At 51.4% G+C, this 17605-nt stretch overlaps 2 protein-coding genes across 3 annotated transcripts in view; both read left to right on the top strand.

Moving 5' to 3' along the window:
* The first annotated feature begins 102 nt into the window (after positions 1 to 102).
* LHX1 (LIM homeobox 1) lies at positions 103 to 7950 on the top strand. Of its 2 annotated transcripts, XM_025362513.1 has the most exons (6): positions 103 to 582; positions 1074 to 1696; positions 3615 to 3841; positions 3938 to 4215; positions 5549 to 5714; positions 6100 to 7950. In XM_025362513.1, the coding sequence occupies exons 2-6, from the start codon at positions 1527 to 1529 to the stop codon at positions 6477 to 6479; spliced, it is 1221 nt and encodes a 406-aa protein (XP_025218298.1). In that variant the 5' UTR covers positions 103 to 582; positions 1074 to 1526; the 3' UTR covers positions 6480 to 7950. The 2 variants fall into 2 exon arrangements, with proteins under 2 accessions (XP_025218298.1, XP_025218297.1); XM_025362512.1 differs by having other exon boundaries at positions 108 to 1696.
* A 4234-nt stretch (positions 7951 to 12184) lies between these two features.
* Positions 12185 to 17605, top strand: part of AATF (apoptosis antagonizing transcription factor) — a 112049-nt gene continuing 106628 nt past the window's right edge. The window contains exons 1-4 of the mRNA XM_025361764.1: positions 12185 to 12526; positions 13511 to 13702; positions 16206 to 16622; positions 17098 to 17235. Of these exons, the coding sequence (XP_025217549.1) occupies positions 12436 to 12526; positions 13511 to 13702; positions 16206 to 16622; positions 17098 to 17235 (838 nt within the window). The 5' untranslated portion in view covers positions 12185 to 12435. The remainder of the gene's footprint in view (positions 12527 to 13510; positions 13703 to 16205; positions 16623 to 17097; positions 17236 to 17605) is intronic.

The following is a 17605-nucleotide window of genomic DNA, read 5'->3' as shown; positions in this document are numbered from 1 at the left end:
GCAGAATGGTTTACAGAGGGACCGCGAGGCGCTGATTGGTCGCAGGCCGCAGTGACGTCGGCGGGCGCTGCATTAAGGCGAGGGGGCTTCCAGAGCTCAGCCAACAGCCAGGAGCAGTGACCGAGCCGCCGGAGCTGGGGAGAGACGCACCAGGGCGGCGACTGGGCCAGGAGACCAGGGACTGAGGGACGCGCCCGGGGAGGGCCAGCAACGAGCCGCGGCCCGGGCGGCGACAGCGGCGGTCGGCGCCGAGCCGTTCCAGCCGCCGGCCTACTGTAGCCGCTGCGCCAGGACATTTTTTTTTTTTTAAAGCTCTCCAAGCTGTCCCCCTCCTCCCCGACTCCTCCCGCTGCAAAAGAAAAACAAAAAAAAAACAAAAAACAAAAAAAAAAGGAAGGAGGCTAGAAAGGAAACCCAGATTTGCCACCACAACGAAAAAAAGAAGGGGAAAAGGAAAAGGAGAGAAAGTCGAGCGACTGTGGGGTTAGACGGAGGCAGCCAGAGCGTGGGCCGAGCGATGCGGGGCTGTACGCCCAGGCGGCCGCGAGTTGTGACTGGAGCCACGATGCACGGCCAGGCGCGGTGAGAAGCCAGCCCGTAGTGCCTCCCGAAGGAGCCCGGGCGCAGGGAGGGTCGCCCTGAGGACACGGAGGCCGCCAGGCAGGCCAAGGGCCGAGGTGACTGGGCTGGGGCGGTAGGGAAGGAGCGAGTGCGCCTGGCTGCCTCCGCCCGGAGTTGTCCCTCTCTTTTCGATTGACACAAACACTTCTCCAAAAGCGGGGAAACCTAAGCAACAAGAGCAATCAACACCAAGATCTTCCTCCTACCCTCCCTTGTCTCCCTCCCCCCTCGTTCGGCCCTCGACCCCTCCCCCAGGCCCAGCGCGGGCGCTCGGCGCGTCCGGACCCGCGGCGCGTTGCCGGCAGTTTAGGATCCAAAGCTTCTCTGCTCCTTTTGTTCTTTCCTTTCCTTTTTTTAAAAAAGAGGGGGGAAATCCCAGTGGTGGGCAGCCTGGCACGCACACACTCGCCCTCATACCCCGACAAAAGCAGATGCACTTTGACTTCTGACAGCTCTACCTCAAGCCCGGGAGAACTCAGCGGCGCTTTCCTCGCAACCCGAGCTCGCCGAGTCGTCGTCGTCTTCTTCGTCTCCGTTTTTATTTATTTATTTCCGTTCCCGCCGCCGTTCTCGCCGACCTTCACTCCTCCGCGGGCTCTGGGCAGAAGGGTCGCATTCTCGCCCGCCTGAGACTTCTTTTCCTCGCCCCTGGAGCTGAGGAGGGGCAGCTATAGCCCGGGGCCCCGGGACTCCCCGGCTGCACACTTCACTGAAGCGCCCCCAGGCCCCGATCAGCCTCGTTTTCTCCACCCTACTTTGATTTCCTGGTGCGGGTTTTGGCTTGCACGGCCGAGTGTGTGTCCTCTTTTTGGAGAGACTGGGGAGTTCGTGCCGGTTGTCTTCAGGAGCCCTGGGCTCTACTTTGTCCCGCTCTCTCTGGGCCTCATCAGACCAAACCAAAGACCATGGTTCACTGTGCCGGCTGCAAAAGGCCCATCCTGGACCGCTTTCTCTTGAACGTGCTGGACAGGGCCTGGCACGTCAAGTGCGTCCAGTGTTGTGAATGTAAATGCAACCTGACCGAGAAGTGCTTCTCCAGGGAAGGCAAACTCTACTGCAAGAACGACTTCTTCCGGTGAGTACTTTCCTCCCACGCCTCTGCTGCTGCCTCCCCGCGGGCCCTTCCCGGCCAGCTTCGGATCAGAGGTTAGCGTGGCCTCGCAGCTCAGTTAGGAACTGCTTCTAGAGAGGGCAGCCAAGTCCCGCGGGCGCCAGCCTCTCCGCCAGCTGGCGCGCTGGGAGCTCGGGACGCGGCCCTGCTTGCATCCTGGAAACTATGGGTCTGGGTTTGGCTGCACGTGCCTGGGAAGAAAGGGTCTGAGCCTGACTCTGCCCAGAAGCCCCTTCAAGCTTGGAAGAGACAGGGCAGCCTCGGGCGTTGTAGTCCGGACTGCTGTCTTTCCCGGAGCCAAGCTCTGCAGCAACTGCATTCTCCAGGCCTTCGGGGTTGTTTGCCTTCCAGGCTGAGCCCAGGCTCCCTCCCAGTCACTACCTTTTCCGACCCTGAGCGGTCTTGGCGGGAAGCTCCGAGCCTTTTGCGTAGAGTGTCTGGGCCACCTGCCCTGTCAGCGGCAGGAAAGAACTTGGCCTTAAGGCCGATCCTGCATGCCCGGGGGTCTTCCCCAAACCCGACAGGCCTCCGAGTGCAGACCTGGCCAAACTGCCTCACTGTAGCCTGCGAAGTGCCCGGAGTTTTTCCCTGCTCTCCTGGCTGCCGAAGTTGTCTGGTGGTTCGGCTTCAGCCCCAGGCGACTCCGACTCCCACGGGCTCCGCTCAGCAGTCCTCCTAGGAAACTGCCAGCCACAGCCAGCAACCTCCTTGCTGAAACCTGGGGGAAAGCCGAGACCCCCAGCTTGCTGGTGGGGAGACTTCTCCCTACTCCCCTTATCCGTTTAACATTTTAATTATATTATCTTACACTCACAATTTTGCCACTCCATCCACACAAACACACAAGTCAACAGAGAAGAACGGGCGCAAATGCGAATTGTAATTCTACCCTACGGATGTGAAATCTCGCAATTTACTCGGCGTCAGCCGAGTCTCTGGTTTTCTAAGTTTGTGGTCATAGTTCAAACCAGGGAGCAGGGAGGAAGAGGGATTCAAAGCCACTCAGAGGGCCAAGACGCGCTGTCCCCAATGCCGCTCCAGGCTGGGGTTGGGTTGCGTGGAATCATGAAGCAAAGCTCCGTGCTCGCTGGTTTTTCGGGAGAACGCGCGGGCTGAGCCTCTGACCCTCCGCAGGCTGCTCGGTTTTCCTCTGCAATGACTGGATCATAGCGGGAGGGTGGCAAACCGTACTCGTACCCGCTGCCAGTGGGTCCCTGAGGCCTGGCCTCCACAACCCGCGGCAGGGCGCCTAGAGCCAGCTCCCGCGGCTCCCGCTTTTGCCAACCTGCCCCGCTTCAGGCAAGAGCGTGGCGGCGGCCCCGCTGTGGCTACGGGGGTCTCTGCGCGGCTATGTTTGTTTACCAACAGCGGGACTAGACCTCGCCAACCCCACGCCTGTGTGCGGGTCCTTTTGCGGTGAAGGAGAGAAAAGCAGCGCTCCGCGCACGTTTATATAAAGCTCTAACTATAATTCGACTTTTCTGAATCTAATAGGAAAATAAGTGTCCCCTGTTCCCCCCCACCCCCCCACAGGCCACTGCCTTGCCACCTTCTTTAGACGATGCATCTTTCCTCTGGGATAACGCTGGGACTGAGGCTGGGGCTTGGGGGGCAGCTTGGGCCCCTGGCTCTAACCGTGTGTGTCTCTTCCCTGACTCTTCCCTGGTGCCGTGCTGTCTCTCCTGCTGCCTCCTCACCTGCTTAACCGGAATTCTGCCTCTCTTTATCTCTCTCTTCCCTTATTTCTCCGCTCCATTTCTCCTCTCCTACTTCCTCCACTTTTTACATCTTCCCCCTCTCTCGCTGTCATCTTTCTCCCCGCCTGTCTCCCCGCTGCCCCTGGCTGACCCATCCCCGCCCCCGCCCTCGCCCCACCCCGCAGGTGTTTCGGTACCAAATGTGCAGGCTGCGCGCAGGGCATCTCCCCTAGCGACCTGGTGCGGAGAGCGCGGAGCAAAGTGTTTCACCTGAACTGCTTCACCTGCATGATGTGTAACAAGCAGCTCTCCACTGGCGAGGAGCTCTACATCATCGACGAGAATAAGTTCGTCTGCAAAGAGGATTACCTAAGTAACAGCAGTGTTGCCAAAGAGAACAGCCTTCACTCGGGTGAGGCCCCAATTCCCGGCTGGCTAGGTGCAAGCAGGTCCTGGGGGAGAAAGGCTCGCCAAGGCCCCGGCTCATCTGTCCCTTCCCTCTTCTCAGCCACCACGGGCAGTGACCCCAGTTTGTCTCCGGATTCCCAAGACCCGTCGCAGGACGACGCCAAGGACTCGGAGAGCGCCAACGTGTCAGACAAGGAAGGGGGTAGCAACGAAAATGACGACCAGAACCTGGGTGCCAAGCGGCGGGGACCGCGCACCACCATCAAAGCCAAGCAGCTGGAGACGCTGAAGGCCGCCTTCGCTGCTACACCCAAGCCCACCCGCCACATCCGCGAGCAGCTGGCGCAGGAGACCGGCCTCAACATGCGCGTCATTCAGGTCAGGCCCCGGCGCGCCTCTCCATCCCACAGAGGCCCATATTGCCACTTTGGGGACCCAGGCCGAGCCCGGGAGACCCCAGAATCCAGAGAGAAGTGAGAGATGGAGTCTGGAGGTGGGGTGCCTAGACACATCCCGAGCCTGCGGGACCTATGAAATGCCTGATGCCTTAGAGCATCTAGAAAGCCCTCTTCCCAGCCCGACAAAGGTGATCGTGGCAGTGGAGGGGGAGGGGCGGGAGCTCAGCCAGAGACTGGAGGAGGGGAACTGTTGAACACTCTGGAGAGAGTGGGGAGCCCTCTTTCTGCACATACCCCACCCCCATCTCGGGTTCTCAGAGAAGTCTCAGTGTCCCCCAGAGTCAATCAGTGCCTCTACCTTCTGCACAAAGTCAACGCCTTCTAAGTCTGCAACTCCAACTTTGTGATCGTTGCTCCAATTAGACAAGCCCCAGATCAGGGACTTCCCCTCCAAAGAGAGGTGCTTCCGCCAGGAGTCAGCTTTGCTTCCAGCCAGTTGGAGTGAAATGGGGATGGGAGGCCACCTGGAGGCAGCTGGGCCTGTGGGAGGAAAGGAGGTGAGACTGCTGAAGCTCCAGGCCAGGGGAATCTCTGGCTCAGTGCTAGGTGTCCGGTTAACCGGGCCTGGATGCCCTGCGTGGGTGTGGGTGGATGTACCTGCCTGGGAGGCTGGCCGTGCGTGTGCACATGTGTGCAACACGGAAGGCCCTGAGGCCTGCGGGAGATTGTGAGAACGTGTGTGCATGAATGAGAAGTTGTGCGTCTGTGTCACCATTGGCAAGAGGCTGTGGATAAGTATGTTTGGCACTGTGAGATTGTGCATGGGTGTGAAAAGGAGATTGTGGGTTTTGGTATTACAGGCTGTTTCTGTGTCTCTGTCATGGCTGGAGGAGGGTTGCTGCAAGAGACCGTGAAATGGAAGCCCGGTGTGTGTCTGACATTATTTTGGAGAGGCGTAGTCTCTATGTGTGTACAGCCCCAGAGAAACTGTAACTGTGATAGTGTGACTGTTAGAAAAACCCCAGCTATACCACAACTGCCTCCCTCCAGACAGGGCGGCCTGTCCAGGTCCTTCTGTGGGATTCCTGCTCACCATTGATTGGCTCAGGGTCCACCCTGAGTGGTCCTAGTTGGAGATCGCCCTGTCACCACTACCCTACACACACACACACACACACACACACACACACACACACACACACTCGCGCGCGGAGTCGGCCAGCCAGGCGGTGGAGGGGTGTTGGCTAGGCCTGGAGAACCCCGGGGTCGGGAGTGGAGTCTCGGAGGGCTCACCCCGCCGCCATGTGCTGCAGGTCTGGTTCCAGAACCGGCGCTCCAAAGAGCGGAGGATGAAGCAGCTGAGCGCGCTGGGCGCCCGGCGCCACGCCTTTTTCCGCAGTCCGCGCCGGATGCGGCCGCTGGTGGACCGCCTGGAGCCCGGCGAGCTCATCCCCAACGGCCCCTTCTCCTTCTACGGAGGTGGGTGCGCGTCGAGCGGCGGGGCGCGGCCAGGTCGGGGCGGGCTTCGTTAGAAGCGGGTGGCAGCGCGAGGGGTACGCCTCCTTCTCTGTAAGCCACTGGAGAGTCGGGGCGAGTAGGGCGAAGGCTGGGAATAAATCAAGGGGAGGCGGCGAGACCGAGGGCCCAATTCCCGGCCCTGAATGACGGGGTTGGGTGGTAAGGGGCAGCTCCCGGGTTTGCGCCCAGCCTCTTCCCTGCACCCAGGCCCGCAAGGGCTCCCCGCGATCGGCGAGTTCCCCGCGTGGTCTTCCTCAGCCCGCCGAGGGCGCGCCTTCCCTCCCTTTCGGTCCCGCCGGCCCCCGGCCGGGCCCTGACGTCCTGTTCTCTCTCCGCCGCTCCGCAGATTACCAGAGCGAGTACTACGGGCCCGGGGGCAACTACGACTTCTTCCCGCAAGGCCCCCCGTCCTCGCAGGCCCAGACGCCAGTGGACCTACCCTTCGTGCCGTCGTCTGGGCCGTCCGGGACGCCCCTGGGTGGCCTGGAGCACCCTCTGCCGGGCCACCACCCGTCGAGCGAGGCGCAGCGGTTCACCGACATCCTGGCGCACCCACCCGGCGACTCGCCCAGCCCCGAACCCAGCCTGCCCGGGCCTCTGCACTCCATGTCGGCCGAGGTCTTCGGGCCTAGCCCGCCCTTCTCGTCGCTGTCGGTCAACGGTGGGGCAAGCTACGGGAATCACCTGTCCCACCCCCCCGAAATGAACGAGGCGGCCGTGTGGTAGCGGGGTCTTGCACGGTCTGCGGAGTTCGTGGTTGTACAGAAATGAACCTTTATTTAAGAAAAACAGAAAAAAGAAAAAAACATAAAAAGCAAGTCCCCATCCCCTTCCTCCAGCCTCGACAACCATTCTCCTTCCGGATGGAAAAGGGGGACACGAAATAGCATCCAAATCGGCCTCGAGGTGGGATTGGGATCCGCGCACTGGCTCTCGACGTGCAGAACTGGAGCTCCCCAAGGGAAATGCAGACCTCTCCCCAACTCCCACCTGGACCTAGATCCGTGGACAGACCCCGCGGGCGTGTGCGCCTGGCAGGCGGGCGGCGAAAAGACGTCCAGGGCAGCCGCGGGTGCGCACAGCCATTGGCGATGCCAGGAGCCCTGGGGAGGGAGGCCGTGAGCACAACCATGAGGGAGGTGAAGCGGCCCGGGGCGCTCCCGGGTCAGCCAAGAGGGTTCTAGCTCTGGGATATCCCTTATTAGTGTTGTCTCAGAGTTCAACAACAACGACAACAAACTCTTATAGCTTCAGAAACGCCGACCTGCCATGCATCAGGTGGGACTATATATATATTTTTTGTCTATCTGGATTTTGGTTTTTGTTTTTGCCAAAATTGCAAAATTCTAAATGTAAAGCCCTCCGTATCAACTCTTCTACCTTCACAAAACTACACACACACACATAAACACATACACGGACACACTCGGTAGGATGGTCTCCAGCCAGACCGCTCAGTAAAATGACTTGAACATCAGCTGTACAAGAAAAGTATTCTACCTTCACACACAAAAAAGTTAAAAAAAAAAAAGACTATTGAACTAAAAACAGTCAACTGTTTACGTATAATGTTAAATTCAGGAGTTCAGTGTTTTACTAATATATCCTGTTTTCAAACCTCTTGTTCGAAAACAAAATGTTTTGAGCAATCAACCAAAATTGTTCCTTTTCTTTTCCTGTAGATGTTCTGACAGATTTGCAGGGCTTTCGGCTCACTGTGCTAGTATGTAAAAAGGTGTTGTTTACACGAGGCAAAGAGAAAACATGCTATTCAGACAGTTGCCAAATAGAATAATTATAGCACAAATACTGTAAAGGTGCCTGGCACCAGCAACCTGAGAAAGTGTTAAAAAAAAAAAAAAAAAGTGTTACAAGGTTTAAAAAAAAAAAAAAATCTTTGCTAATTTTTGTCCTGTTGAACATTCATGGAATTGTTAATATGACTTATATAGACCCACACAGGTTTTATTTTTGTGTCTTTAAAATAAAAGTCCAAAATATTTAAATTTTATGGTCAAATATGCAGTCAACAGCTGCTACTTTTTCTTTATATATTAAATTTCTCATATGTCTTTTATTGTTCTAATAAACCTAAGCTTGTGTGACCTCCAGTGCATATTAGACCATTCACTGTATGAAAGAAAACATGTTGAATAAATTTGTGAGTTTTTAATAAAAATAGAAAACCTGATGTTTAGATAATTGGCGTGTTATTTGATGTGTTCAAAGGGGAGCCCTGATGGGGAGCTGAATGGGTCCTCAGAAGCCAGGTGGAAAAGAGAGGCAGGATTGGGGTAATATATCTGTCTTTGCCTTGGCTGTGGCTGAAACCTTTTGCTAATGCCAGCCAAGCTTTTCTCTGTGGCTTCCTGCTGTTATTAGCTACAGATTTGCATCCTGTGGATTTAACTGATATCGTTGAAGAGATGTTTGCTGATAAGTTAATATAGAACTTGAAATAGAAATCAAATCCATGGCTACAAAATGAGTGGTCCAGGTCTGTGATTAGGCATGAGATCCAAGGCATTCCCTCTTTCACTCTCCCTGCACATGCAAAACTGGGCTTGTGAAGATCAGATACTTGTAAATACATAGTTAGAGATGGTCCTTTTCAGTTTCAATTCATTTCCCATAGATAATCTGGCTTTCTAGTTTGGTGGTTTGAAAGATAATGTAAAGGCTTTCTAATTTGATCGTTTGAAAGATAATATAAAATGAAGGTATAGTACAGCTAGAAATGAAATATTTTAATCCCTTTCACAGAACTGATATGAAATTGTTGTTTTGTAGTATTTGTTACCTTTGAAGTTCCCCAGAAGGAAAACTATTTTGCCTGGCACAAGATACATATTAGCTTCTCTGAAAGATGAACAAAAATTACTAATATAGAAATCAAATTTCAACTGGGAGTTACCAAAAGCTTCTAAAAGTAGCTCAATTCTTTCCAGTCCTTCATTAGACTTGGAAGATATTTGAATATTTTATCTACTATGAAATACTCTTGTGGATGTTTGTGTTTCAGTATCAGATGCTATTAGAGTTCCAGGATTTCTTTTCCATATCACCGAGATTTCACTCTGGATTATTTATTTCCTTATTTAAAATGTCAAAGGTTTGACATTAAATGGTATATAATTTCCAGTGCTGTTTTCAAATTTTGTTAAGACACAGCTAGGTTTATTTTTCCTGCAGAGAAGGCTTTAAAATAAGCAATATTTCACTGCATCCATATGATGGCTTATCTAATGGGGGAAGAGGCTATCCGGGAGGAATCTGGTAGTGTTCTTTCAGAAATAAAAATGTATGAAATACAAAGGAGACTTTTGAAACTCCCAGCCTCTGCATGCAGCACACTTCTTTATTTGCTTTATATGCAATCACTGGATCGGCTTGTTTTTACCTTTTTAGCATTTATATACATTATATCATAGCTAACTTTCATTATTAGCCTCTACTCTTTAGCCCCCTTTAAAGACATTCATTGAAATGAACTGCGCTCATTGGGAAGCTGCTTTTTCCTATCAAGGCTGCTGAATTATTTAGCAGCTTTATTGTGGAATCGGGGTATTTGATAAGAAGCGTTTTCGAGTTGGGCACACGATGTGGATTCGATTCTTCTTAACTCCGTGGCAGTGGCGCAGTCTCTCCCCTCAGCGCGGGATTCAGAATCCTGGCGAAAACCCGAACAGGTGGCAACGCTCAGCAGTCAAATTTGGAACCGAAGGCCCCAAGGAGGAGGCCTGGAAATGTCAGGGCCTGTTCTCCTTCCCATCAGTGCTGTGCTGCCCACCTCTGGCCCCGAGGTGCGGGGACGCGCAGCACCATCCCTAGGCGGAGCTCCCGCGGGAGGCGCGGCAGGAGGGAAGCGCCACTGCGGTCCCCTTCTTGCCTGGGAGGGCAGCCTGGTTTCTCCCCGCGGCCATCTTAAAGCCACCACCTCTGTGCCTCTCGCCACCTGCCTTCAGGGTTCCAGCAGCAGGGGGCCACCATCTGCTCTGGCGAGGGAGCTGAAGCTCACCCACCCAACTTCTCTGGGCTGGCTGCCGCTGGGGAGCTGCTCCGGGTGAGGCACTTGGGGAAGCATTACCCGTGGAGAGCCAGGACAGGCATTGCCAGGGCTGGGACTTGAGCCTGGACAGCATCTGAGGAGAGGCAAGGGGGAACTTGGTTTTCCTAAACTCTTGAAACTCCTCAAGTGAGCAGACGTTTGGGACAATTGGAAGGTGTCATCCCTTGCCCATCTTCTGCTGTGCCTAATCGCCCGCCACTTTGCAGCCCTTGGAGGGCAGGCAGAGGGACTGTGGACTGGGTGTCCCTCTGCCTTCTCCAGAGAAGGCTGTTCTGTTGGGGAACTGCTCACCCTTATTCTCCTCTCCCTGTTCCTCTCATCTGCTCTCATCTCTATAGCAGTCAAAGGTTGAATCTCCTTGCCACAGTCCACTCTCCATCTCCATCCCTACCCCATCAAGAAGCCCTTCCCCCACCAACTCAAGACACTGAAATGTGGGTAGGGAGAGGCCCCCAGAGGGAGTATTTGAGAATTTGCTCCCCTGACCCTTGCCTCAGCTGCTCTCAGTTGCATCTTAATTCCTAGAATTATTCCCTCTTCCTTCCATTCTTGGAGTCCTCTACCTTCAGTATAAGGTCAGGCAAGCATTTTGGGGGGCCCTGGGATGTGTGTGACAGTAGAGCGGTCTTGATTCCTTGCTAAAATGGCTTCCCAAGTCAGTAGGGACCAGGACAGAGAAGGGAGAGTAAGTAAACAGGTCTATGGCATTTTCTGCCGAGTGTGTGCCCAGCACAGTCCCCAAACTGGCCAGCAGTGTCCTGTTTGCATGACAGCCTAGAGGTGGTCTCTGCACTGACTCACCTCCCTTTCTCTTTTCTTCCTTCTCTTTACCTTGAAGGCCAGGTTTCTAAGCATTATAAGTACCCAACATAGCAAGGGAATAGGATTGCAGGAGGTAGTTTCTTAAACGTGGGGTGGGAGAAACATTTTTGTCCTTTAAAGCCCCATGGCACCTTGCCAAGGACCAAGGAACACACTTTTGCTTGGGAGGCCCAGACGCAGGCACAAGACTGCAAGTACAGAAGAAAACAAAAAACTGTTCTCCTAGGCTCTCTTATGGATGGTAAAAAGCAGTTTTCTTCTCCTGAGTCCCCTGCCTAGCCTGGCATTCTTTTCTTTCCATGTCTGAGGGGGTTTACCCTCAGATAGGTTCTCATTCTCCTCTGCAGCCCTGGTTGTCTTCATTCTTCAAGAGCCACTTTACAGGGACATGGAACAGGCTCCACTAAAGGGGTGTCCTCTTACTGCTCTTAACCCTGAGGACATATGATGATTGTGAAAGTCAGAGATCCTCTCTTCCCTTGGTTTCCATGGGAGACGGTGGAGAGCTGGGGGTTCCCCAGTTGTTCAGCTGTGGGATCCAACTGGCCTGGGCTGTACCCAAGGGGCACTGCCACAGTGCACCACTAACATCTCTTCTCTGGATCCTTTTGAGGCAGATTCTGTTTAGAGGGGTCTAGGTCTCTACAAGCAACCTCCAACAGATACCATAAGAATAGACCACTTTGTAGTAACACTTATCATCCCTTATTGCAGTTTCTGTTTACATGTTTGTCTACCCTGCTAGGCTGATCACCGTGGGGAGAGAATCCAACTTATCTTGTATCTTATCTAGCAGTGCCTGCCACATAGTGGGCAGTCAGGGAATGCTTGAAAGAAAGAGGATGTAAAGCGATTGTGTCTTTCCGTGTGCCGGGTGCAATTACATTTATACTATCAAGTCTTTATATTTTGAGTCTGCCCCTCTAATGGTAGACCTGTATTTTTCTGCATTTCTGCACCTGCTTAAGGTGTCTGAGCATGCCCTCATCTCTGAACAGCAAAGATAATCAATACCGAGGGGTATGCAGTGGAGTAATCCACACCCCACCCCCTTTTCCTTGCTCAGGCAAGGATACTTGGAGACGCTACAGAAACTATCTTTAACCACAGCGATTCCTAAGTATTTCCATTAATAGACGCCAGCAGTCCGCCACACACTTACATGTGCACATCCCCGACACAGGACTCCCAAATCCTGGCCGCTGAAGGGCGGGAGGCGTGCGTCCGGCCTCAGACTACTCTAAATTGGGAAATGCCAAACCTGTTTTGGTTCCCAGTCCCTGCGCGCCCGAGTGCGCACCTGCGGTTTGAGCAGCTTAAGCTTTACTCCCTCCTTCTTTCCAAATCAGCCACCGTGGGCACGGCTAAGCTACGCTTTATTCCTAAGCGAATCTCGCACAAATCTCGAGGCATATTTTGTACAAGGGTACACTGGCCGCGCGCATCACAATCCCGTCTCAGCTACAGAAGCGGTTACGTGCCCTGGCGTGCTTCCGCACCGCCCAGTCCCGCGCACGCGCACACGCGCCCGCACGGCTCCAATCCCTTCAACCTTCTGCGCGCTTCCGCCTTCATCCTAGCAACGCCCGCAGTGACGCGCAGGCCCCGCCCCCTCCCGCGCGCCTCCCGGAAGTTGCCCGTGCCGAGCTGTAGGGTGGCCTCCGCGCGGACTCTGGTGGTGTCGGGGAATCGGATCTGGGCGAGAGGACCCGACCGGGAGGGAGCGTCGGAGCCGGGGTTTGGGCCGCACATTTAAGGGCGCGAAGCGGAGTGGACCGAGAGCTGGTGACGATGGCGGGGCCGCAGCCCCTGGCGCTGCAACTGGAACAGTTGTTGAACCCGCGACCGAGCGAGGCGGACCCTGAGGCGGACCCCGAGGAGGGTGAGGCCAGACTGGGGCAGGCCACGTGCGGAGCGGTGGGCCAGGCCCTGTGGGTTCCGGGGGCGGCGTGGGAGGGGCGTGCGCGAGGCCGCCGGGCCTGCGTTCTTTCGCTTGGCACAGAGGAATGTCGTCTCCCGCAAGGCGGGAGGAGGGCTTCGGCTTCTTTTCACACGCACTCGAAACTTAGTGCTCGGCCGGATGGGCGGAACAGATCGAGGGCTCAGGCAGAGAGGAGCTGGTCTTCGGGTTTACTTGCTCCAGGGCTGTTGGAGGGAGCCAGAGAGTCTGCTAGCAAGTTGGAAGTTAGCTTTGAGGATGCCCTTTCTGGTATTGCGTTAGAAAGGGGGAGAAGAAAGTCGCGTGTTTTTAACTCTGGTTGCTCTTAAAAACTAAGTTGGAGACTGATGGAAGGATTTTCTGGTGCTGTTTAAGCCTCTTGAAGTCTCAAGACACTTGTTCAGTGGCTGACGACTGAGACTGCTGTTCTGTAAGCTGATGTTCAGAGTCTAGCTGGGAGTAATCCTGCTTTAGACTTGAGTCAGAAGTGTGAGAAAGGGAGAATAAGGAGGGATAAATGCGAGTGCTGAGCCATGTCTTAGGAAGATCAGTTGAAGGAACCCGGGGCTGTTTAGCCAGAATAAGCAAAGAAAACTCCCCAAAGAATGGGACAAAGTGAGGGGAGAATGTGATGGCTGATTTAAGATATTAGAGCGACTGTCACGCATTGAAGAGGAGTTCAACTAGTTTGATAGGATCCAAGTCACAGAGATAGATCCCACTAGTAGATGCCGGGAGTCATCTCTCTGTTTAGAAACAGCAATAAGACAGTGTTCTACTTTGGGAGAGAATGAATTTCCTATTCCTGGAAGTTGGTGGGGATTTTGTAGAGGACGTTCAAGTGTGAGATGAATGGGTCGACCTGGGTTCCCATTAAAATTTCTGCTAACTTGGAGATTCTGTTTCCTTTTCCCCCTCCCCCAACAGCCACTGCTGCCAGAGTGATTGACAGGTTTGATGAAGGGGAAGATGGGGAAGGTGATTTCCTAGCAGTGGGTAGCATTAGAAAACTGGCATCAGCCTCCCTCTTGGACACAGACAAAAGGTATTGCGGCAGAACCACCTCTAGAAAAGCATGGAATGAAGACCATTGGGAGCAGACTCTGCCAGGATCGTCTGGTGAGTAGACGTTTTTGCATGGAACTCTTTCTTCCCTAATTTTTTTAGGGTTAAAATCCTCCCGCCACCCTCCATGATCTCTGCAAGACTAGTCTGCATACCCCTACCGGTTATCCTTTCTTTTTTTTTTTTTTTGAGACAGAGTTTCACTCTTGTTGCCAGTGCGATGGCGCAATCTCGGCCCACTGCAACCTCCACCTCAGGGGTTCAAGCGAGTCCCCTGCCTCAGCCTCCCAAGTAGCTGGGTTTACAGGCATGCACCACCACGCCCAGCTAATTTTGTATTTTCAGTAGAGACAGGGTTTGTCCGTGTTGGTCAGGCACCCATACCTGTTATCTTAGGAGAGACCATTGATTTGGTATTAGAAAGGGTCTTAGAGGTTACTTCATTTCACTTCATAAGGAATCTAAAGCCCAGAGTGATTCAGTTGCTGTACTCCTTATGTTCAGACTAATGGCCCACCCTACAATGGAGTGACAGAGAAGGCAGTGCATATTGGCTATTGGAGAGGGTTATGAGCTGAAAAATCATTGTGTCTGATGAGCATGTTACCCTTGAATTGCGACCCCTGTCTTTTGGTTTTTCAGGTCTTGCATTGAAGCACTGTGTAATATTAGTTATTTGTGAAACTCATTTTTTGTCATTCTAAAAAGTCACATAATCCTTCTCTTCCCTGCAAAAGAGTTAGGAGTCCGTGCGCTTATAGTTTTAAAGAACTGTCTAAGTTTCTTAGAGTGGAAGAAGGGGCTAGATATGGTGATTATTGAGAGAATGTCGTTTGTTTTCCGTTAGAAAGGTCAGGGGCATCATGTTGAGAATCCACAGATAATATAAAAGGAACTATCATTTAGGTTATGATAGCTATGATTTAGTCCTTGATGTAGTTCTGGGAGCTCCTGATAAGCTCATTTCATATTTGCCTAGAGACTGATAAAGGGACCAATCATGAGACAAATATGATAATATTTATTGAGTTCTCACCATGCGTCAGGCACTGAGTTTAGCTCTATAATTTAAGTGCTAAGAGCCTGGGACTCAGTAAGTCCTCAAAAAAAAAATGTTGTAACATCACCTGGAATGAGACAGATTTTTATAAAAAATTATCACCATTATCACTACATGTATCACCTAATATAATCCTCCCAATTGCCCAGAAAGTTATTACTACTTAGCCCTATTTTACAGATAAGGAAATTGAGGGGAAAGTTGGTTACATAACTTTGCTTAAGGTCATATAGTTAGTAAGCGGAAGAAACAGGATTCAAATGAAGGCCGTCTGATTCCAAGATGTACACTGTAGTAAACTGTATGAATGTTTCTTAATCTGAGAAATGGCGTACATTCAAAGAATTTAAATAATTTCTGTTTACTGTTTTGGCACTTAGTTTCTGTATTTATATTTTTGGCAGCTTTGTGTCTTAAGTTTATATATACCTCTTTAAAGAAGCACTGAAGACCCATCACGCTTTCCTAAAATATTTTATTGAAGAAAGTTTTGGGAAATTGGTCTATCTTAGAATCATACTTGAAACACATGGGGCTTTTATGTTCTACCGTGGAACAGATTGGATAAACTGTAAAAACCTCTAAGTATCACATGATACTCTAAGCATAAGTAAAACCAGGAGCCTTAACTAGCACTCTATCTACTATAGGATCAAGTTCAGAGTCCTCATGAAAGACAAGACCCTTCCTGATGTGGTCCCTGAGCAACTTTCTAGTCTCATCTCCCATCACTTCTTTGTGCATCCTGCACTCCAGTGCGGTTTCCTGTTTTTCTTCTCTCTTCATTCCCTTATGCTTCATAAGTAAAATTATAATGTCTCCTTCTCCACATGAAACCATCCCCCACCTTTCCAGGAGAGTTAGGTGGTTGTATCTCCATACACTGTGTACTAATGACGTTGTAATATAATTATTGGCATGCATATCTACCCCTCCCACCAGACCATGAACTCCTCCCTGCAGGTATTAAATTCTCTTTGTCTTTCCTTAGCCCCTGGCTCATAGTGAGTGCTTAGTAAGTATTTAGTAAATAGGGCACATGGGTGTGATAGATTGTACATTTTTTCAGATCAGGTTTGGGAAAACTGGTAATTCTCTAACACCAGTTGAAATCTTAATGTTCTTCAAGGGCCAGACCAAATGCTAACTCTTCCTTAGAGCTTAATTTAAATTCACTTGCCCCACAGTTAAAATTTCTCACTCTTCTGGGTTATTGAAATTTTGTCAAAGCACTTCTGATTCTTCCTTGAGTTGTAATTTTGTGAGTCTGTCCCACTAGCTCCTTTTGTTAGGGTAGGACCCATGTTCTATTCATCTTTGCTTCTCCCTTAGCCGTTTTAGAGATTGTAGATATGTAATAAATATATTGTTGAATTGAGTACAGTAAGATATTTTCCCCCCTGATGCCACAGTGCTTTAGTTGAAATGAATTCTATGGCTTGGTATTTTCTCCAGGTAACGCCCATTTTTCTCTTTCTTCCCTCTCTTCTTGTTTAGACGAGGAAATACCTGACGAGGAAGAGTCTGGAGATGAAGATTCGGAGGGACTGGATCTGGAGGAATCTGATGAAGATGACCTGGGTGCTGCTGAGGAACAGGAGTGTGGTGATCATAGGGAGAACAAGAGCAAGAAGAGCAGAAGCCACTCTGCAAAAACACCGGGCTTCAGTGTCCAGACCATCAGTGACTTTGAGAAGTTTACCGAGGGAATGGATGACCTTGGGAGCAGTGAGGAGGAGGAAGACGAAGAGAGTGGCATGGAAGAAGGGGATGACGAGGAAGACTTCCAAGGCGAGAGTGAGGAAGACAGGGTTGGAGATAGAAACAGTGAGGATGATGGTGTGGTGATGACCTTCTCCAGTGTCAAAGTTTCTGAGGAAGTGGAGAAAGGAAGAGCTGTGAAGAACCAGATAGGTTTGTACATGGTTTTGCTGATTGCCTGTTTTTCAAAGTATCTGCATTTGGTCTACTTTTCATTTGTTTGTTTTTGGCTATTCTCTCTCTCCTGTGTCCTTTCAATTAGTTTGTGACATGCCCCACTTACCTAGAGGCCTAAAGCCCTATTTCTGTAGGCTTAGCCAGCCATTTCTGCACTGATCTGCTTAGCTGGTTCTGCTCTAGTACTTCCTGCAACTGGGGAAGATTGAAGAGAAGAGTGTTTTCTCCTCTCCTTGGGTTTTAGCGTTCCCACTCTGCTGTAGCAAATACTTGCTTCATGGATACTGAATTTATTTTTTTATAATAGAGAATATTTGTTTCCATGGCATTAAAGTGCTAAAGCTGCAGTGCTTGGAAACTGGTGTGGTTTCCTGTTCTTCCCTGCCCCTGCCATCTCACCCCCAGAGCATCTTATTATTGAGGAATGGGATTCTCTTTTGTTCTTTTTCAGCACTGTGGGACCAGCTCTTGGAAGGAAGGATCAAACTACAAAAAGCTCTGTTGACCACCAACCAACTTCCTCAACCAGATGTTTTCCCATCGTTCAAGGACAAAGGTGGCCCAGAATTTTCCAGCGCCCTGAAAAATAGTAAGAATACTTATGTCCTGTTGGGATACTTAGAACCACTTTGTCAAATGAAGACAGCTTTGACTGAAGTGGACTGGGAGCTTGAGCCATGTTTATTGTGCTTTCTTCTCATCTACCCTTGCTCTCCCCTCTCTATCCCCCTTGGCTTTCCAAGTTGCTTCTTTTTTTCTTTTTTTCTTTTTTTGAGACAGAGTCTCGCTCTGTTGCTCAGTTTCAAGTACAATGGCGCTATCACAGCTTACTGCAGCCTTGGCCTCCTAGGCTCAAGCGATCCTCCCACCTCAGTGATCCTCACACCTTAGCCTCCCAAGTAGCAGGGACTACAGGCATGTACCACCATGCCTGTAGAGACAGAGTCTCACTGTGTTGT

The sequence above is a fragment of the Theropithecus gelada genome, chromosome 16 (genome assembly GCF_003255815.1).
Source record: "Theropithecus gelada isolate Dixy chromosome 16, Tgel_1.0, whole genome shotgun sequence".
In the NCBI taxonomy this organism is placed as follows: Eukaryota; Metazoa; Chordata; class Mammalia; order Primates; family Cercopithecidae; genus Theropithecus; species Theropithecus gelada.
Note: the sequence above shows the minus strand (reverse complement) of the source record. Positions and strands in the feature narration are given on the sequence as shown.

What these genes read in the sequence shown, in the direction of transcription:
- LHX1 (XM_025362513.1), top strand. Translation starts at nt 1,527, where the DNA reads ATGGTTCACTGTGCCGGCTGCAAAAGGCCCATCCTGGACCGCTTTCTC. An exon ending in TGCAAGAACGACTTCTTCCG is followed by an intron (nt 1,697 to 3,614) that starts GTGAGTACTTTC and finishes CCCACCCCGCAG; the next exon opens with GTGTTTCGGTACCAAATGTG. An exon ending in AGAGAACAGCCTTCACTCGG is followed by an intron (nt 3,842 to 3,937) that starts GTGAGGCCCCAA and finishes CCCTCTTCTCAG; the next exon opens with CCACCACGGGCAGTGACCCC.